Source organism: Centroberyx affinis, unplaced genomic scaffold (genome assembly GCF_046629955.1).
Source record: "Centroberyx affinis isolate AG114_WGS23_722 - 3 ecotype Tasmania unplaced genomic scaffold, CSIRO-AGI_Caff_v1 ptg004638l_1, whole genome shotgun sequence".
In the NCBI taxonomy this organism is placed as follows: Eukaryota; Metazoa; Chordata; class Actinopteri; order Beryciformes; family Berycidae; genus Centroberyx; species Centroberyx affinis.
In genome coordinates this window covers 244391-266353 of record NW_027282239.1, presented here as the reverse complement: position 1 = coordinate 266353, position 21963 = coordinate 244391, and the positions used below count along the sequence as shown (strand labels likewise).

General features: G+C 44.4%; 1 protein-coding gene across 1 annotated transcript in view; it reads left to right on the top strand.

Moving 5' to 3' along the window:
* LOC139665624 (bridge-like lipid transfer protein family member 1) overlaps positions 1 to 21963 on the top strand; it is a gene marked incomplete at its 5' end in the record, with an annotated part of 75889 nt that overhangs the window by 14238 nt on the left and 39688 nt on the right. Inside the window, 19 exons of the mRNA XM_071544706.1 lie at positions 1064 to 1134; positions 1247 to 1420; positions 2171 to 2291; positions 2484 to 2633; positions 2922 to 3049; positions 3822 to 4024; positions 4721 to 4915; positions 5498 to 5709; positions 6457 to 6608; positions 6785 to 6935; positions 7176 to 7328; positions 7598 to 7838; positions 8595 to 8743; positions 11248 to 11479; positions 12432 to 12593; positions 15790 to 15974; positions 16743 to 16918; positions 17811 to 18420; positions 20640 to 20838. Of these exons, the coding sequence (XP_071400807.1) occupies positions 1064 to 1134; positions 1247 to 1420; positions 2171 to 2291; positions 2484 to 2633; positions 2922 to 3049; positions 3822 to 4024; positions 4721 to 4915; positions 5498 to 5709; positions 6457 to 6608; positions 6785 to 6935; positions 7176 to 7328; positions 7598 to 7838; positions 8595 to 8743; positions 11248 to 11479; positions 12432 to 12593; positions 15790 to 15974; positions 16743 to 16918; positions 17811 to 18420; positions 20640 to 20838 (3664 nt within the window). The remainder of the gene's footprint in view (positions 1 to 1063; positions 1135 to 1246; positions 1421 to 2170; positions 2292 to 2483; positions 2634 to 2921; positions 3050 to 3821; positions 4025 to 4720; positions 4916 to 5497; positions 5710 to 6456; positions 6609 to 6784; positions 6936 to 7175; positions 7329 to 7597; positions 7839 to 8594; positions 8744 to 11247; positions 11480 to 12431; positions 12594 to 15789; positions 15975 to 16742; positions 16919 to 17810; positions 18421 to 20639; positions 20839 to 21963) is intronic.

Sequence of the window (21963 nt, the reverse complement as noted above, 5' to 3'; positions counted from 1 at the left end):
CATGGCGGTATGAGTCACTGGAGATAGCAGATTTTCTTCTATTTCTTCTTACCACCACTACTGTCTGTGGTACGCACTGAAATGACCTAAGCCTCCCCATGGAAGAACAGCCTGCTTGGAGGGCATCAGTGTCAGTGGACTGCACCACTTCAATGCCAGTGGAGATGGATGTCCCTGTGCATCCCACCGGCTTCTTTGTCTTACTGACATTTAGCCGCAGGTGGCTCTCCTGACACAGCGTGACAAAGTACACCACCCTTACACTCCTCTTCCTTCCCTCTCGTCGATACACCCCGCAATCACCGAGTCAAGTTGGCGGCGCGACTCGGAGGCAGGTGTCTAATCTGTTGAAGAATATCTTCGGCCCGTCCCCCTTCTGGCGCGGGTCCACTGGGCAGCTGAAACCCCGTGATTATCCTCATTCCACTCCACACTTCCTTCATGTCGTCATGCCGGCTTGCCCTTGTCCCTGTAGCCGTCTTTACCCTCCAGTATTTTCCTTTTCGTTTCCCCATGCCTGAGCATGCCCTCATCACCGTCCCTGAAGGCCCTTTTCCTTCGATATAAAGGAGCAATAAGTAAGGTTTCTCCTGCACTCTCCAGCACAAACAGACCGTAATATATCTGGGGGGTTGTGAAAGTTGTTGTCCAATACCGATAATTTAATGGTTACTTCACCAGGTGCTGAAATTTCTGGCTTTCAAAACTCACTTTCCTGCCCGTACTCGGTTTTTGGAACAAAACTCCCCACCCATTTGCATTTCAAGACAGTCCTAACTTCTCCCCCTCCACCTACTCACTTTTTCATCTGCTCAGTGATGGAGGATGGCCAGCGTTGCGACACTCTTCGCCTACGAAGGCTACAAAGACTCGTTCTCGAGCCAAAAAAGCAAACGACAAAGCGGTTTAATGAATCCAGTATTTTGCACGGTGATATATCACCTCTTTCTGTTGGATCTCTGCTCTAATTAGCAAGCTTAATCAGCTCTATTGTGAAAATGTGACTTTATTGTTTGTGTCAATTACAGGCCACAGTAAAGTTCTATCAATGCTCACATTTCAGGTGATAAAGCAAGGCCTCTCAGCCAGCTCTCTACTGGACAGAGGGGTTCAGCTGATGGGAGACACAAACAGGTAGTTAAGCCACAGTCTTTTCACCCATCTGCCCCTGTAACCTTGCAATGAAAATGCATTCAGTGTGTGTCAGTGTGCTCAACATGACATATCTCTTTTTGACCTTCCCCAGTACACCGTACACCCCCCTGGATAAGAAGGCCATGGAGAACACGGACGAGGACACGACAACAGAGGACTGGACTCTGGAGCAGCCCCTGGCCCAGACCAGGACCACGGCCATCGTGGAGGTGAAAGGGGCCATCAATGTGGTGCTCACCCCCCTCGTAGCCGAAGCCCTGGACAGGTAGCAAACATCCTCGATTTAGATTTTGTCCATTGTTTTTAACTGATTAAAAACACTGATGTATGTTTTCAGCCTGGTGCTTTCTGTTTGTCTTTGCTGCTTTCTTGGGTTAGAAAAGAGATTCTTAACCTCAGTGGGAATAACCTGGTTAAATAAAAATAAAATAACTGCATAGCTGTCTGAAAGTCTCTCTCATACTGCATATTCTGAGTTGAGGGTTATTTTTAGCCTCGGGCCAAGAGTTAACCGAAGGCCAATTTAATCCCTCTGCACACTGTAGCTGTTAGCTCAGAACTGAACTGTCAGTGCTTCAAAGTCTGGTCTAGGCCTCGGTTGTGTAACGGCGTGAAACTCAAGGTAGCTAACAGCTAAGAGCCCAGGGTTGAAGATGTCCTAGCAAGCAGCTAGCTCTGGGCTGAATTGCAGTGTGGAAAGGGCTAAATTGCGGCTCGGAGGCTGAAGGGCAGCTAAGTGTAATAGCTGTCAGTACATGTGGGCGTTGAGGGTGGAATATTTGTGAAGCCCTGGCTAAATTCACAGATCAGTATCCACACAGCACATTTGATTCTACTTAAAGAGGTCATCTTCACAAAATCATCTAAATGAATTCTGATATGCCCACACAGTTTGTTTGTTTGTGAAGTCCCCAGTTGTTTTACCAATGTAACTGTTGCTATCATATTCACTAAGTGCAGAGTAATATCTTTTTCTTTATATTATTGCTATTCCAATGTGCTTGGTCTGTTTCAGGTACATTGAGTCCATGGTCCACTTTGCCAGTATCCGTCACCCTGCAGCCATTCTGGATGACCTGCACGGGAAAGTCCTCAACGAAGCCTATCAGATCAGCAAGTCCACCGTCACCGAGTCTGTAAGTACAACGATACACAGACTAGCAAGACAAACACAGAAAAAACGGTGTGAGATTGTGTTGATTAACAAATATTAATATATGAAGTAAGAGCAGGCTGTCAAATTCTGCTTAAAATGCAAAATACATTGAAGCCGGTCTCGCTGCCCAATATCCTGATATCCCACTGTTTTGGCTGCGGACCCCACACAGAGCCAGACGGGCAAGCAGGAGCACAAGCTGTCCAAGACGGAGGGCACGACCCCTGGCTCCCTCAACATCTCCCAGGGCCAGACGGACCTGTCCGTCAAACCGGACAATGTGAAAATCAAGGGCCTCCAAGCCAACGTCTCCATCCCCAAGGTAAGACCACTGACCCCTCCTAATGAGAAGCCAGCACTACCAAGCCAGCATGTGCTCTGACCAAGACGAATGCAAGGGACGGGCACAGAATCATGAACAGTGCTGTAGATCATTTGATACTTCAGTAGAACTAAGGACAGAATATCTAGTTGGTTTCACATAAAGTATTCCTAATCTGTTTATTGGTGTATTTTTAGTATTTACGTTTTCGCTCGGTTATTTGTGATAAGCCAAGCATTTTCCCCAAAGATTTTGCAGGTAACTTTAGTTTGTTCTCTTTCCCTCCAGGTCAACCTTTGCCTCCTGCAGGCTTCCGTAGAGGAGGGCTCGCCCTCCTGCTCCAGCAAGTGCGTCACCCACGTCTCTCTCGTGGCGCTGTGCTTTGACAGGATCGCCACCCAGTTCCGAATGAACAGGTAACGCCTCCCCCCCGGCTCTACATCCGTACAATCCGATTTGCCGCCAAGCTCGGACACAAACATGGGACTGGGGGTGGGACCGGGTGGTGGGGTGGATTGGGAGGATGGGTAGGAGAGACCACGGGGTTGGGAAAGGGGAGGGCGGTTTTATATTTTGTATGATCTTGTATTATGTATACCATAGGGCTGGGCGATATATCAATATTATATCGATATCGTGATATCAGACTAGATATCGTCTTAGATTTTGGATATCGTAATATCGTGATATGGCATAAGTGTCTTTTCCTGGTTTGAAAGGCTGCATTACAGTAAAGTGATGTCATTTTCTGAACTTACCAGACTGTTCTAGCTGTTCTATTATTTGCCTTTACCCACCTAGTCATTATATCCACATTACTGATGATTATTTATCAAAAATCTCATTGTGTAAATATTTTGTGAAAGCACCAATAGCCATCCCTACAATATTGTCGCAATATCGATATCGAGGTATTTGGTAAAAAATATTGTGATATTTGATTTTGTCCATATCGCCCAGCCCTACTTACAACTGAACATGTAGCCCACTTCGTAGAAAATACCGAGATATATATATCGTGTATCGCCATTCAGCCTAAAAATACCGAGATATGATTTTTGGTCCATATCGCCCAGCCCTAGTATACCAGAACCTTTTGAAAATTCAATAAAGAGATGTTTAAAAAAAAAAAAAAAAAAAAAAAAAGCTCGGACACAAACACACATTTTTGCGTTCCGCTCCGTTCAGGGGGATCGTAGAGGAGACGCCGAACACCACGGAGCACGGCCGGCCCTCGGTCATGCTGGAGAAGTACGCCTCGGCCACCAAGATGCAGCCTCAGTCGTCCGGCTCGCTGCGCTCCAACGCCGGCATCGAGAAGGGCAAGGAGATCGCCGCGAGGCTCAACATCCACCGGATCCACAGCCAGCTGCGAGGACTGGACTCCACAGGTCGGTTCCTTCCCTTTCGGATCCCTTGTTTGACACTGAACCCGTGCCTGACCTCCGACCCCTCTGGTGATAACGCTTGTACATGCAGGATTTACATGTGTTTATGCCCATGTCCCCAGAGGATATGCGAAGTAGTAAAAAAAAAAAGCGCTCTTACTTGACCTATGTTCAGCTATTCCTGCCTAAACCATATGTTGTTTCAAGGTTTCCTGTAACCTGTAGCAGTGTTACAGTAGAAGTCGAACTGCTGGATACTTACTGGACTAGAATGCATGAAACCAGGTATAAAAGGATAATTTAGGCATTTTACAAGCCTTGGTTTTTGACCATTTGACCTAATTCTCTTTTCACTGTTTCAATTTTTAAGACGCAAATCATTTTTCAAAGGTCTAAAGCATAATTGTAAGAATTAACACATGGCTTAAGAACATTTTGACTACTTCTGCCTACCTAAATATGCATGATTCAGAGTCTATTAATAATGCATTCCTCTTATCAGTCCAGAATTTAGATCAACTTTACATCTTTAGGATCTTTTAGTACGAAATGTATGTGTATTGACTGTACAGAAATAACAGAAATAGATAAATCAGGGTAACTCACTAACTGCTTTTGCAATCAATTTGAAATGTTTTCTTCTGTGGTACTTCTAACACCGGATTTATGCCTCCTCTTTGCACTGTCCTCTCCCCCTAGACATTGGCACATGTGCCATCACAGCCATCCCCTTTGAGAAATCCAAGGTGCTGTTCGGCCTCGAGGAGATGGAGGAGTTCTCGCTGGTGGACGAGACCGACGCCCAGGCCATGGCCGGCGACCTGGCCCGCGCCTCCCTGGAGAAATGGGGCTGGATCATGTTCGAATGCGGCATCGAGAACCTCACGGTCAAAGGTAAAGCGGCCCGAAGTCTCTCGAGCGGGAGCTGTCACTTGTATTAAGGCGTAAGGTGAACAAGTTTCAAATCAAAAATTAAGGTTATGAAATGTAGGGCTGCAACTAACGATTATTTCCATTGTCGATTAGTCTGTCGATTATTTTCTCGATTAATCGATTAGTTGTTTGGTCTATAAAATGTCAGAAAATGGTGAAAAATGTGGATCAGTGTTTCCCAAAGCCCAAGATGACGTCCTCAAATGTCTTGTTTTGTCCACAACCCAAAGATATTCAGTTTACTGTCATAGAGGAGTAAAGAAACCAGAAAATATTCACATTTAAGAAGCTGGAATCAGAGAATTTTGACTTCTTTTTCTTTAAAAATGACTCAAACCGATTAATCGATTATCAAAATAGTTGGCGATTAATTTAATAGTTGACAACTAATCGATTAATCGATTAATCGTTGCAGCTCTAATGAAATGAAATAAGTAACAATAGTCAACAGTGTCTCGGTGTGCTTGGACGTAAATCTTGGCCAGCTTTGCGAGTGTGTTTCACTTTTATTTGTGCAAATCTTACCCTTTAACTGTGTTGCAGGCGGCCGTCAGTCAGGAGCCATTCTTTACAGTGCGTTCGGTGTGATGGGGCGCTCGGACACCGGGGGGAAGACGGGTATGTCCAAGTCCAACGGCTCGACGGGCTCCCAGACGGGCAGCGGCTACAGCACTGACGTATCCGATGACAACCTGCCGCACGACGCCACCAGCCCCGCCTCTGACGTCAACGAGCACTCAGACTCAGACGACCAGGTACCACACTGGATTCGGGGGGGGGGGAGCTCTTGTTCAGCGGCTATAAAAAATTCATCCCTCCTTCTTGGAGCGCTCTGATCAGACGGCAGGTATTGATATCGACTCAATCTCAGCCCAAGACACCAGTCTGCATGAGGAAAATGTGTTATGTGATTCGATCCATCGACCTCGAAGTTGAATCAAAGTCAAATTGCTTCTTTTCTTTCTTGCTTTTTTAAATCTTGTGTGGTAGAGGTGCACACACTTGACAGTGAGGTGGAGACTGGGATTACACACTAACTGAGATCTAAAGCCATGCAATCCCACATCAACATCTCACATAAACACTAACTCTTGCAATATGCAACCAAAACAAACATGAAGGCAGAGTATTTTGCTTTGCACATTTTCTATATTTTTTCATTTTCTAATGTTCAAGTCTCATTGGCTCTTGCCGGTCTCTGTTCAGATTTGAGTCATTGACCAGCTCACACTACAGGAGTACATCAAAACCTGTCCAGATTTGTGTTGAAAAAAATGACACTCACACACTACAAGATCTTCTGTATCACCGACCTAAACCAGCGCCGACCCGATCTTGAAAATCAGCCGTGAGGCCAAATCATGGCTATAACCGGGCTAAAAGTCATGTAGTGTGCCCAGCCATTACTTAACCGCTATTCCAAAGCTGCACTGCTGGAACTTGATCGCACCAGCCCGGCCTCATCCACCCCATGTTAAACCCTCTCCTGCTCTGCTGTGTAGGATGAAGGGGTGGAGTCGGACGACCTGAAGAAAGACCTCCCCCTCATGCCGCCGCCGCCCGACTCCAGCAGCATGAAGCTGACCATCAGGGAGATCTGGTTCAGTTTCGCCGCCCCCACCAACGTGCGCTCGCCCTCACAGGCCATCTCCAGGTAGGACTGCACCGACATACAAGTTTTTCGAGTTCCTAATTCATATTTTACCTGAAACGGGCGGGGAAAAGAACGTGCGGAAAGATGACGCTTACTATGTTTCTTCACAAATGCCACCAAGACATATTGTTGAACATTTATTATACATGGTGATTAAAGTCCTGTTGTGATTCCAGGCAGCTGAATCTGCTGAGCACAGCCACGCCCGCCATCGGGGCCTGGCTGGTTCCCATCGACCAGCTCAAGTCTTCCCTGCGCAAACTGGACATGGAAGGCACGCTCCGAGTGTGCGCTGTTATGGGCTGCATCATGACCGAAGCTCTCGAGGTCAGCTACACATCCACACACACACACACGTCGGGTAGCCTATAACCACACATATACTTGAAGAATGTCCAAGGTCTTGCGGTTGAACTAATTCATCAGTGAGCCAACCTTGTAATAGCTTGGGTTTGTTAAGGAGTCCCTGACTCTCCGCAGCAAGAGCTTCGTCACAGCTGAATTACTTGATGATTTGAGCGCTGTGCATTATTTAACCTTCACCTCTTTTTCTCATTCCCCCGACAGAAAAAGAGCATCCACATCCCGATCCGGAGCAAGTACAACCGCGTGACCAAACGAGCCCGCTACCTGCACGAGAATCCCTCCTGCATGCTGTGTAACATCCTGCACCGCTATCTGCAGCAGGCCGACTACTCTGTCATAGAGGAGGCTACCATGGTTAGTGGGAGGCTCCGGATTTCTTTGGTTCCTACTGGTCTGGTGCTGCAATTTCAATGAAGTTCAAGTTGTTAGATGACCCTTTGCCACCAAGATTATAAATATTTTTTCTCACGAATGTTCCAAAGATTTTAAAAGTCATGTAGTTTCAGCAGTTGCCTCTTCAGGATATCAGTGCCTCTCCTGCATTTGGCCGCCCTTCACTATTTTGATCACTCTATTAACATGGAGTCAAATGATGGCACTAACCCAGTTCCTTTCCATTGCAGAATGACGGGCTCCCAGCCCTAGTGACTCTAAAGAAGGGTCTGGTGGCCTTGGCCAGACAGTGGATGAAGTTCATTGTGGTAACTCAGGGCTTCAAGGCGATCGGCCTGATGAGGCCCAACCAGCTGGCCAAGCCCAAGGAGCCTCAGCAGAGCCTGGGCGAGACCATCTTGGGCCTGGACAATGGTGCCGCGCTGCAGAGTGACACCAGCGCCGATGGAGCTGAATTCGAGTTTGACGCAGGTGGGAAGGAACACTCAGCACTCCACATTGACATGAATTTAAAGGAATAGTTCACCCAAAAATGAAAATTCTGTCATCATCTACTCACCCTCATGCCAAATGAAACACAGGTGAAATTTGTTAGTCCATATAAAACACAGGGAGGCTGCCAGCACAACTTCATAGCAGCCTTCTCCAAAACAACTGAAGTCAATGGGGACCTGTTCTTTAGAGTTCCAAAACAAAAACAGCCAAACAATCACACTGTGAATAGAAAGACCTATACACCATTATTTGTTGCAAATCAATCAGCTGTAGTTCAGATTTGCACTAAATGATGGTGTAAATATACTGTAGGTCTTTTTGGAACTCTGAAGAACTGGTCCCCACTGACTTCAGTTGTTTTGGAGAAGGCTGCTATGGAGTTGTGCTGGCAGCCTCCCTGTGTGTTATATGGACAAACTTCACCTGTGTTTCAACTGGCATGAGGGTGAGGAGATGATGACAGAATTTTCATTTTTGGGTGAACTATTCCTTTAACCAGCCAGGTTGCCCAAAATGTGTGATGTGCGCCCATCTGGTACCCCAGACAGACTGTAAAACTCCTAATCTTCTCCGCTCCTCGATGTCTGCAAATATTTAGGTATCACTTACATCGTTTGCAGAAAGGAGATTTAGAGATGAGTTGAACACTACAGTGTGAATCCTCAGCTTTGAGTTGTTAACACAGCCATAACGTTTGCATGTGAGTTTTTATTTTATGTTATTGTTGTGAAGCCACAGTGAGTGAACACACCATGTTGCTGGAGGGAGCATGCAGTCGCCCCCCGCCAAAAGAAGCTAACTCCGGCCCCGTCAGCGGAGTGGAGATCATGAGGAAACTGTCCAAGTCCCACACACACAGCGAGTCTGCGCTCAAAATAAAGGTACAGCTTTGAGGTTCATCTGTGGGTGCTCCCATATCCCTAGAATATTCACACATAACAGAGGTGGTAGGCCCAGTGTAAAAAAAAAAGCCAGTGTTTACTCTAGTTATTGCAATGTCTGTAGCCAAATTAAAGCCTGACATGTTTTTTCTTTTCTACAGTAGCAATGTAGGGCGTTCACACTATTTTGCTTTTTTCGCTGTCTCAACCTCATTTTGGGCTTTTTCCATTACGACTAACTGCAGTAGCTGAGAGAGTTGCACCTAAGTATTGTTAATTGCAGAGGTGGTAGAAGTACACAAATGACCTAATCAAGTAAAAGTGCAAATACTCATTTAAACATATACTCTGGTAGAAGTTGAATTAATTTACTTAAAGTATAGAGATGCACCGATCGATCGGCCGGTGACCGGAATCGGCCGGTTTTCAGCTGATCGGCCATGACCGGTGACCGGCCGATCAGTCTCATATATCCGATTCTGTGCCGGTCAAATTTAAGACAACGGTAAAAACTCCGCTGTAATTAAGCAATATTACACGAGAGGGTGTGCGTTACCGTGATGCTTACGTACCTCGGCGCAAGCGCCTCGGTCCTGACCGCATCACTGTCGTGCCAATAATGACGGTAACGTACACCCTCGAGTGTAATATTGCGATTATACAACAGTTACCAACAAAATAAAAGATACAAACAAAATGTATTCATATTGTGGGGCAATTCGCTTTAAAAAAAAAACGTTTTGCTAGTGTTATCTCCGTTTCCCTGGAAATACATGGTGTCTGACTAATAACTGGAAAACAATTAGTCACATCAGTAGACTCTTATGTAATGGAACCTAGTTTACTACCGTAGCAAGTAGGTGGAGCCTTAGTAACGACCTGCAACAGAGACGATTTCTAGTCCCTGTTGAGTCAGCCAGCCAACTTGAGCTAATGCTTTCTAGAGATCGCGGGATTTCCCAAACTGAATAAATACCACACATATAAACACAAAACTGCCTTGCTAGCTCAATCTTGTTGTAACTAAGATATCTGCTGAAAAAAATAATTTTTCCATGGACAGATTTAGCTACTATGTCCGCGAACTTCACATGTATTTTTAAGCTAGTAGCGCCGTGTCACCGACTCACCGGCACAGCTGATGGAGGATGCAGAGCGTCTGGTAACATCAAGGCTGAACAGAGTTAGCGTAGCGTTATATTTAAATATATTGTATGATAATATGGCGGAGTAATATTTAGTGATGAGCACGGCTAGGTGTGCTGTCATGCTGATTTGATCACGTTCTAAATGTCTAGTTGATCTATCAGATTGCTTGGTCGGAACTACCTGTTGTATAATAGTCCATAATAATAATAGTCTGTGTGTTGTTATATAGATCTGTTGCACCTGTTTTCTTTCGGGAAAGCATAAAGTGGGATATACTGCAATTCATTTTCATTTGGATTTTATTTGTTCAAAAAAGCTCTGTCCAGTAACCTGGAGCACTTTTTTATTTTGAGATTTGTTTGAGTGAGAGTGAGAGAAGGTCCTGTAACCTGGTGCAGTTTTGGAGAAAATGTAAGTTATTAATAGTCAGTGTTTTATTATGAACATACAATTGAATTTTAATTTTCCATTAAAGAAAAGTTACAAAAATGTCTGTGTGCACTGTCAATTATAGTTCTTAGAAAGAAAATCGGAATCGGCCAAAATCGGAATCGGCAGGTCAGACTTTTAAAAAATCGGAAATCGGAATTGGCCAAGAAAATTGCAATCGGTGCATCTCTATTAAAGTATAAAAGTAAAAGTCGTTCTCTAAGAAAGTAATTTCTAATGTTCTAAACTGATTTTCTGTTGGGCGTTCTTCTGAATCCCAGATGAGAAAGAGTCTGCAGCTCAGATCACGAACCTGAACCCTAGCAGCTGAATTCACTAACGTTAATTCTCTCTCGCTTTGCTGAACAAGCAGCCAATCACATCTGGCTCTTGATCAGCTGCTTCCGGGATGGAAGCTGTCTGATACTGAAAATATTTCTTTTTTAGAAAATCAGTTGATGATTTCCCAAGAGTAACGAGTCTGTTTTGAAAATGTAGTGAGTACAAAGTACAGATTTTTCTTTTGAAATCTAGTGAGTAAAAGTAAAAAGTCTTCAGAAAGAAAAACTTGAGTAAAGTACAGATACTTGAAAATCAAGTACAGTAATGAAGTATTTTTACTTCGTTACATCCCACCTGGCCTGTTAACAAACTCTCAAACACCTACCAGAAACTTACCAGAAACACAGCCAGTGTGCTTCATTCTGGCTCTTTATGATCAGAGTTTCTTGGGTTTCTCTCATCTTTACTACCAAATGATTCTACTGCTGTTTTCTCCATTTTTATTCTGTTGTCGTAAACTGTTAAGGCGGTGTGTTATTCAGGCACAGTGCCTTTTTCCACCCATCCTGATTGTCTTTAAAATAAAAAAAAAAGTCTTGGAAAAAAATATCAATAATCTGCCTCTGTACATTTGCTGCTCCCAGGGTTCCCATCCCTACCAGTCGCTGAGCTACACCAGCGGCGACACGGCGGCCGACTCCCCCGCCCACGTGAGCCGCGCGGGCCTGCCGGCCAAGGACAGCCCCAGGAAGGAGAGTCTCCTGAGCAACCTGACGGGCAGCTTCCGGAGCCTGCACAACCTGCTGGAGGGCACGCCCCAGAGGAACGAGCCCTCCGCCACCGCCGCCGCCAAGAGCAGCTCCCTCACACGCACAGGTACCCCCCCCCGTGGCCTCTGCATTTAGAGCGACACGTGAATCACACTTAATCTGTAACGTATAGATCAAATATATGTCCAGACGGGATATGTCAAAATATCTCTAAAAAAAGCCAAAACTAGATCACGCTGCCAGTAATGCACTTTCACCCCACAGCAGTCTGTGCTGCCGCAGAGAAAAAAACAAATTTCGTACAAATCCATGTAGCCGATTACGAGATATAAACTTTTAGCATTTGTGGCACCCCCTACTGTTCAAGATTAAAACAGCTGTGCACACATGGTCATTGATGATATCTGAATATGTTCACAAAGTTCCGTGATGATTGGACAATCGGTCATTAAGTTACGACAATTTAGCTGACAGGCCACGCTCTTTCTCAAATTTAAAAATTATTATCTTCAAAACGACAGTAGATATCAACAACCTTTTAACAACTTTTAATGAGATAGGTCTGTAGATGCTACATAAAAATGTTGGTGGTGATCGGTCAAACGGTGTAGGAGGAGATGTTAAAAATGTGTTTTTCAAAACTTTAAAAATATCTCAAAAACTTTCCAGGCAGGGTCCAAATGGCAAAGTTGTAGAGTATGGTGACCTGTATAATGTGGACCAAGTTTCGTGAAAATCAGACTTACAGTGTGGAAGATATGGCCTTTAACGTAAAACCTTTAATTCTAGCGCCACCTTCAGGCCGATTGGGTTCATTTTTCTGAACCTAGTGATGGTTACCAATATCTGTCATTTGGCCAAATTTGATGTCCCTGCGATGTACCAACTCACGGGAATTTGCGCCAACGTCGATGAACAATAATAATAACAAACCAACTCAAAAACAATATTTAGGGGTTTCAGCCCCTTCGGGGTTAATCGCCAGTGAGTGACAGCATGTGTGATGTCCAATGTAATGTGTCCTCAGCCTAACTCTCCATCCTTCTCCTGGGCCTCAGGAAACAGCCTAGGGACAGACATGCTGACGGAGCACCCGCTGCTGTCGGAGCCCTCCTCCGTCAGCTTCTACAACTGGATGTCCAACGCCGTGGGCAACAGGGCCGGGGCCGCGGCCCAGGACTCCCCCGTCAACCGCTCCCAGCACAACAGCCTGCAGACAGGTGAGGCGGCATTGACTCAGTGTTTGCCTTGGAGGTTCATTTTTCATGTAGAATCTTTTTGTGGTGAGACAAAAAAAAAATTAAACCCTTATTCAGAGTGTCCTCAAATATCGGGGAAAGGAAAGGTTCCATGTCCTAACCTTGCAGGATTTCAGTTCATTAGCAAGAAGGATCTGTCTGAAACTGTTTTTTTGGTAGAACCTGGAAGAGTTCTTCAGCAGAGACAAAATGGCGCTAGTGTTTTGTTTGTTTTTAAATGTGTTGTTATAATGCTGTTAGTAGAGGTGGGGACTCGAGTCACATGCGGTTTTAATTGCTTGAGACTCGACTTGATGCATGAAGAGAAGACTTGAGACTTGACTTGACTTGGGATCTGGTGACTTGGGACTTGACTCTGACTTGTACTCTGATGACTTGAAAAGGTTTCTAAAGTCTTGACTTGAGATCTTGTGTTTGTGTAAATGACTTACATTGAAAGTGATGAGATTTGTTCCAGCAGACGACTGAATTTAAATTCTGTTTTCTGAATTTGTATGGAATGATTGAATTTATTGAAGTTGAAACTGATTGTAGAAATCAAACTCATGATGCTCTTACCAAGTTTTTATCCTATTAAAACCATATTGCATGAAAAGTCCTAGATATTTAGTTTTCTTTAAGATATTAAATTGATACTGGACTCTTGATTTGTTCTGACTTGACTTGCTGTTCTACATTTAGACTTGAGACTCGACTTGATGCATGAAGAGAAGACTGGAGACTTGACTTGACTTGGGTTCTGGTGACTTGGGACTTGACTCTGACTTGTACTTTGATGACTTGAAAAGGTTTCTAAAGTCTTGACTTGAGATCTTGTGTTTGTGTAAATGACTTAGATTGAAAGTAATGAGATTTGTTCCAGCAGACTGAATTTAAATTTGTATGGAATGATTGAATTTACTGAAGTTGAAACTGATTCTAGAAATCAAACTCATGATGCTCTCATGATTTTCTCTAAGATATGAATTGATTCTGGACTGGATATGTTCTGACTTGACTAGGTGTTCTACATTTAGACTTGGGACTTAACATTAATGACATGGACTTGACTTGGACTTGACTTGGTAATCTACATTTAGACTTGGGACATGACTTGAGACTTGTGCCTCAAGACCTGAGACTGACTTGGGACTCTTCTACTAGTACAGCAGATACAAGTGGAGGAATGTAGCAAAATTTTCATCATACTGTTGTTGGCTTACTAGACCAACCGGACTCTCCTGTCAACCACTACCAGTACAGACCACTGCCAACAACTTCGAGCCCGGAAGGAGGTCAGGGATCGTTGCTCAGTGTTGTGTAAATGTTGCTGGTGAACTAAGTAGCTGGCTAGTTGAGTACATTAGTCTGTTCCAGTTGAGTTCTTAGTTTATATGTCACCCAGAACTCTGTGTTACCCTTCTGTCAGTGCATCAGCCAGTGTTTGGGGCTAGGGAAGGTTCTGTAAACATTGTTGAATATTGCTGTTCTTTTCTTGGTTTACTAGTCATCCCAGACTCGCCAAACAGCCTGGAGACATGTCCAGGAACATTGGGTGAATACAATGACTGTGACGTTTGTGATATATTTAAACTGCTAGTGTCGTCAGTGCTGTTAGTTTAGGAACCGCTCCCAGTTCACTGTCCACTCCCAGTAGAAAAGCCTGGAGACTTCCAAGACCTCAGTACTTTTTGAATGTGGTCATAATGTTGATGGAGGTCACCTGTCAGCCTCCCCTATCCCTTCTTGCCTATCCCCTCTTCCCTATCCCCTATCCCCTATCCCCTATACCCTATCCCCTATCCCCTATCCCCTAAGAATGTTGTCTGAATCATATTTGAATTCAACTACACTTTGGAGTTTCAATTCCACCACTACCAACCCGGTCCTCAGTGTTGTGTCAATGTTGTGGGTGAACTAGTTAGGCTATGAGTTGAATCTCAGTCTGTGTTTTTGTTTTTGTTGCTTTGTGCTTTGCTTTTTTTTTTTTTTTTTTTACATCACCTGGTATAGTACATGTCATACTATGGGTAAACATTTCTAAAATTTTCTACATTTGCCTCTCAGCTACACTAAAAGTTTTTTCTCTGCATTATGACATTAGCTGGGTTTCCATCCAAGCATTTTTTTTTGCAAATTCTGATGTTTCAAATTGGAAAGCTGAATGTAAATGGCAAATAAAGGCTGAAAAAAGCTTTTTTTATACAGCTATGCGTTGGAATTGTGTCAAGTAATAATAATGTAGCAACATTTGCAGCCAAAGTTTGCCTGTTAAATATCTGTGTGCCATGACCTCCCATGGTTGTCATACCTGCTGTCTCTCTCATGTATAAGGTGTCCATCGTGGTTGTATGACCATTAGTACGTTCATTAGAATATATTGCTAAGTGCATTTCTATGTTTTTGTCTTCGCACAGCAAAGACTCTTACGTTCCTTTCCTTGAACCTAGCTGTCAGAAAACATTGGCTCAATGATATAACATGCTGTTAGTGATACTGTTATTAGTTGAGTCAATGTTAATTATATTTATCAGCCTATCAGGACTCCTTTTTAACTGTACAAGAGGCCTGCAGACAGGTCGATGTAATGGATAGACAATGTCATGTCAATATTGTTGGATAATATTGTTTCGTCATTGATATCTCCCTGCCAAATATACTGTGAGAACCAGAGCATGTTAGCGGAGTTGAGCGACTTGAAATTCTGGTCATCCCGGAGCCTCACAGTCTTGTCCCATCTTCTCCCAAAAGCAGCCCATCATTTTAAGTTTGGCATCACCCACCTGAATCAATGAAAAGCAAAGCCCTACTAACAGTGTGGACATGATTGTATTGTGTAAAGGCTGGTTTTGTGCACAAGACGATAAACTTAAAAAGAACAGTTTACCCCAAAACGAAAATTCTGTCGTTTATCTACTCGCCCGCATGCCAGCGAATGGCACCAGAGCGAAATGGAGCGGAACAGAGCAGCGATGTTTTACACTTATGTGGTCCATGCTCAGGTAATATATGGCCGCTCCGCTCCCCCGCTCAACTCCTGCTCCGCTCACACGCTCTGCTGAGAACACACTTGTAATTCTAGCACGAATATGTCACTACAAGCGGAAGCTCCAAGGAGCCACCTAGTCTTCCAGCGCTCGTTCGAATCCCAACGCTCTTCTCCCGCCCCCCCCCTCAGGTGGGACCTGTAACCTGCCCACCATCCCCTCAGCGTCAGACTTCAACACGGTGCTGTCCAGCGACCAGAACACCCTGGACGGGACGCACTCCCAGCATTCCCAGCATAGCACCAGCCAGGATGACATGGCCGACATCGAGGAGGGCAACCAGTGTCCTGCTGCTGTCCAGCTGGCTGATGCTCAGGTTCTCTCCATCGGTCTATCTGTCTATTCATGTAGATGTTCGTCTTTCTCTCTAAACCTTCACATAGGTAACAAGTTAACTGGGTTTCTGCAGCTGCTTAAAAGGTCTTCAATCATATGAACTCATGGTGTCAAAACCTCTTGCAGTTGAATGTAGAAAGGTTTCAGTCTGTTTCAGAAATTATAATAAGCTTAATTTTTCTGTGTACTACTACCCCTATTCTTATAGGTCTACTGTTTTTTTCACTTTTCTGTTTTTCAACTTTGTCTTAAGTTAATTTTAACTAACATTAAAATGTCTTAATATGTCAAAACTTGCTGGAACTTGAAAGTTAATCATCTGGGAACAGGCAGAAGGTTCAGTATTAAAATATACCATCCATGGGCATATAGCTAATTTTTTTCATTATGGCAGAAACAGTGGCTTATCCAAATTGTCATGACCCATCATCTGATACGTCACTAACATCTCAGTGTATAGTAGTATTCACTAGAGATGGTGTACATTTTCACGAGCCAGGTTAGAAGACAAAGAGTTCATATCCATATGGCAGCTATGAGGCTGAAGAAGTATTTAGCATACACAAGTTTAGTTTTTTGAGTGTGTTTGTGACTTGGGTTTGATTGCCGTGTCCCAGCCCATGAGGCATTGTCATGTCTTCATTAATGTTCATATTCATTCCCTATATAGCAGGCGTAAGCTCCAACCCCAAGGCATTTTAGTTCAGTCGAAACATCACCTTCTCTAAACGCTGTTCTCCACCCGCAGGTCGTTTTCAAGCCTTTGCTGAGCCACACAGGGATCCAAGCCCAAGACACCACTCCTCTCAGCTACAAGATGTATTTTGGAGAGCACCTGTCTTTCTCCGGCACCCTGGAGTGTCTCAGAGCAGACATCGTCGACTCTGACACCTCCAAAGAGCGCAAAAACAAAAGATCCAGAAGGTAAAACAAATGTGAATCGCTCACCCTCTCCAGATGTAACAACAGTAGAAGAAAGAATGAGGTGGGATTTAAATGAGGGATGAGAGGTTGGAAGTTGAGAATGAGATATTTTAAAACACCTCTAGTAATACCCAACTATGACAAGAAATCTACCCCTCTCTGTTGGAGAGGATGTGGTCTAATAGGAGATTTTTCACACATTTTTTGTGACTGTCCTAAATGACAAGTATTTTGGGAAAAGGTAAAAAAGGAAATAGGAGAAATTTTGAATTTACACAGTTCATTTGAACCACAGCAGCTAATTCTAGGCAATATACCTTCAAGGGGGTAAGGGAAAAACAAATTGTGTATGCTCCGAGCTCTTGTGTTAATAGCCCATAAAATGATTACAATAAACTGGCTTAAGCCCCACCCACCTACCTTGGTCCAATGGACCCAAAGACAGATGGACATTTATTTAGAAAAAAAAGTCTTCTGTTATAATGTATCTAGCAAAGTGAACGTACTGTAAACATTTAATTGGATAATTTGGGGTGAATATGAAAGTATATATAACATACAAAGAAGGATATCCCTTCCCCTCTTCTCATGTCTTTGTATTGTTAATTCGTTTTTTCATACCAATATTATTTGTGTCTATGTCATGCTGTGTGAGACGCATTGTCAAGGAACCTGTTTTAATAAATGTTTGAAAAAAATAAATAAATGAGGGATGAGGGGAGTGGGGGGGGGTCTCTCTTAATCTTTTTCTTTTCTTAGTACTCCTCGTTTTTGGTTGCTTGTAATTTTTGGTGATGTGTCGCTCTGGATAAGAGTGTCTGCTAAATGCATAAAATGAAAATGAATTTTGTGCCAGCCACAACCCTCTGTCTCTCCGCCCCTCTCTCCATAGACAAGGCATGGTGAACCTCCCTCCGCTGGAGTTCAAGCCGGCGCTGCTGATCGAGACGTTCAGCCTGAACGCCGTGGTGATGGAGAAGTCGACCAGCGCGCCGCAGGGCCCCACCGCCGCCCCGCTCTCCTTCCACGACCTCAGCCGCCGCCACTACAACACCTTCCACTGCGACTTCACCACCGCCTGCCAGGCCATCAGCCAGCGCGTGGACATGGCCCTGGTGCGCCTCATCCACCAGTTCAGCACCATGATCGACGACATCAAGGCCACGCAGACGGACATCAAGCTGAGCCGCTACACGGCCGGCTCGGCCTCGCCGACGCCCACCTTCAAGGCGCGACCCTACCGCCACTTCCGCTCGTCCGACTTCAGCCGCAGCTCCCGCGGCAGCCTCAACGGCGGGAACCGCAGCGGGACCCAGACGCTGAAGAGCAAGCGGGGGGTGGGGGGGGGAGGAGGAGGAGGAGGAGGAGGAGGGGCGGGCGGAGGAGCGGGGACGGCCGGGGGTGTGCCTCCTAACGGACCTCCGTCGGGCATGGACACGCTGGGGAGGAGGGAGCCCAGGGGGCGCAGCTCGCTGGGACGCTCAGAGCGACGCACCTCCAAGGTAATAATAATGATAACCTTTATTTATATAGCACTTTTCAAAAAAGGGTTAACCCTAATGGACCCTAACCCTACATTTGTAGATTTAAAGCTCGATGCCAGACACATCCATGCCTTAAAAGTGATCAGTAACATGTTGAAATCAATTCTGAAACTAACAGGTAATATACACACGCACCCTAGAGGGAGCCAGTGGATTAAAAGAGACACTCAGAAATGGCACCATTAACCCAAACTCACTGAGATCCACTCTCCAGCCCATAATGTTCAACTTGAGATGTGTTAGGAGCTTAGTCTTAAAGGTTTAAGAAAAATATATGAACAGGAGCCTTGCATGGGTCTCGGGTCCCTCTAGATGCTATTACAACAGATGTAGTATACCCCCTCCCTGCCCTATTTACTAAGTGCAATGCATCAACTTGATTCAGAATGTTGTTTTTTCTCTGTTGTTTTTCTCACCAGGAAGGTTAATGCCTCTGGCCTGATATTATTTAGCTCCCAGTGATTGTTCTTTTTGGCAGTGGGAACACCAGTTGCATATTTCTAGACGATAGGCACATTCTGCAGCTGAAGTGATTTCATAAAAGTACAAAGCATCTACCTTCCACAGACTTTATCTGGACTTGGGCGCTTCAAAACATTTGTCTGTTGGAATAACTGAGCTTCCTGTACACTGAAGTCCATTTCAGGAACAGCTGTTGTCTTCTTTAGATCTCATTAATGGCAGAATTAAGGTCATGATAGTCAAATTGTAATTACAGTTGTGGCTTATCCTGTACTTATGTTGTCCTGTGACCATAGCAACAGTAGGGCAATAAAGGTAGAAATATGAAAGCAAGGCTACTTATTTCTTATTGTAGTAGAAAGTAAGAAATTGTAACACTGTCTTGTGAATTTTATTATCCAGCTGTAGTTAATTATAATAATAATAACTTTATTTGTGAAGCACTTTTCTTAAAAACAATGTTTACAAAGTGCTTCGATAAAACCCAAAGAGACAGTGATGGAAAAGTATTAAAGAAATAAAATAAAGTTGAACAATACAAATAAAAAAAAAAAATAAAAAAATAAAAAAATAGGAATAAAAGGTAATACAAGAGATAAACAGATAAATCTAGAAAACAAACAGATACAACTAATAACAGATAGAACTTTACATAAAATTGTGCTCAACCACATGAATGCCCAGACAATACTAGTTGTCCACAAAAGAGACACACTAATAAATAACTAAATAAGTAAATAAAGCAAGTATTGAAGTGAGAAACACAATTACAAAACAAGCAAATAGTAAACATGTTGTCCTCCACCAGTGATGTACTTCCACCCTTGGGTCAGTCAGTGATTGCTGAGTGAACTTGAAATATGAGTGAAATTGTATAAGCATTTTGGTATGGGACAATGAAAGGACAGATTGACCATATATTTCTGTTGCCTACTCTCCTCAGAATTAGGCTTACAAGTTACATCTTGAAATGTAGTAACTGTAATTGTCCTGTTTTTACTCAATACAGTACAAAATATAAGAACTACAATACGCAATAAATACAATCCGTACATTACACAATGTACACTACAATACAATTTATAATACAATATACAATATAACATACTACACCAGGAGCGTGAGTGTTATGAATACTATAAATGCTAATGATAAATGATATATGGTATTGCACAGTAGGTAAGTGGTAATATGATATAAGTAGTCAACACTGAGGCACAGTGGTAGTGCAGTGATGATGCAATAACAGTACAACAGTCCAACAACTGGACAATAACTACAGTGTCTTGTGGTTAGAGGTTTGCCCAAAAATTCTCCATTGACTCTCACTTCAACACATCAACCCAGTCTGATGTCTCCAAGTGTGTAGCGTGTGTAGACTATTATGATACCTATGATAACTTTAATTGTATTGCTTTACCATTGAGTCCCCATTCATTGTCAATGCCGCCCCCTAGCGGCACAAAGTCAATGTTACAGTGTGACTAACGAACGAACGAACGAACTAACGGACGGAGACCGATCCATGGTCCATACAGGTATAACGAGCAATTCACAGAGAAGCCTGGTTATAGAAGTGTGTTTTTAGAAGGGATCTAAAAGATGAAACCGGTTTGACCTGTTGCCTATATGACCATACACCCTTCTGCCCCAGAGCATGCTGTACATACTCGTTGGCGTGTGTGGTAACGCAGTGTGTCGTGTAACGCCTCCAGGTGTCGAGGAAGGGCTCCCGTGACGTGGCGGACCACATGGCCATCCAGATGGACGACTCGGACTCCATCACGGTGTCGGAGCAGAGCGAGCCGTCCGCCGAGTGCTGGCAGAACATGTACAAGCTGCTCAACTTCTACTCCCTCATCTCCGACCCCACCGGCATCCTGGAGAAGAGCTCCCCGGAGAACTGCCTCTCAGGTGGGAGCCGGCTCCTCAGTTGGTCCCTTCCTTCCTCAGCTTCTCTCAGTTTCTGCACCTTCCTACCATACCTTCTGCACTTTCTGCCTTCTTTCCACCTTCTTTTCCTGCCTTCTGTCCCGCCTGCCTTCTGTCTTTCTTTCTTTCGTCCGTCCGTCATTCCTGCCCGCCTGCCCTCCCTCCCTCCTTCCTTCCTGCCTGCCTCACTGCCTGCCCACCCGCCCTCCTTCCTTCCTTCCTTCCTGCCCGCCCTCCCTCCCTCCTTCCTTTCTTCCTTCCTTTCTTCCTTCCCTTCTTTCTTCCTTCCTTCCTGCCTGCCCGTCCACTCTCCCTCCTTCCTTTCTTCCTTCCTTTCTTTCTTCCTTCCTTCCTTCCTGCCCGACCTCCTTCCTTTCTTCTTTCCTTTCTTTCTTCCTTCCCTCCTTCCTTCCTGCCTGCCCGCCCGCCCACCCTCCCTCCTTCCTTCCTTCCTTTCTTTCTTCCTTCCTTCCTTCCTGCCCACCCACCCTCCCTCCCTCCTTCCTTTCTTCCTTCCTTCCCGCCCACCCTCCCTCCTTCCTTTCTTCTTTCCTTTCTTTCTTCCCTCCTTCCTTCCTTCCTGCCCGCCCGCCCGCCCACCCTCCCTCCTTCCTTTCTTCCTTCCTTTCTTCCTTTCTTTCTTCCTTCCTTCCTTCCTTCCTTCCCGCCTGCCCTACTCCCTACCTTCCTTCCTTCCTTCCGTCCTTCCTTCCTTCCTTCCTTCCCGCCCACCCGCCTTCCTTCCTTCCTTCCTTCCTGCCCGCCCACCCTCCTTCCTTTCTTCCTTCCTTCCTTCCTTCCTTACTTCCGTCCTTCCTTCCTTCCTTCCTTTCTACCTTCCTTTCTACCTTCCTTCCTGCCCGCCCACCTTCCCTCCTTCCCTCCTTCCTTCCTTCCCTCCCACCCTCCCGACTTTAAATACAGGTCTGTTTTTCTTGTGCTTGCAAATATTACCAATCAAAACAAACCATTGACAACCTCATTTTTTTTCTTCACATTTTCAAAGTTTTCTCATTTGTTATAACATATTGCATACATCTTGATATTTTTCATTGATATTTAATCAATCATTTTCATTAATATTAACACTGCATACATTTAATACTT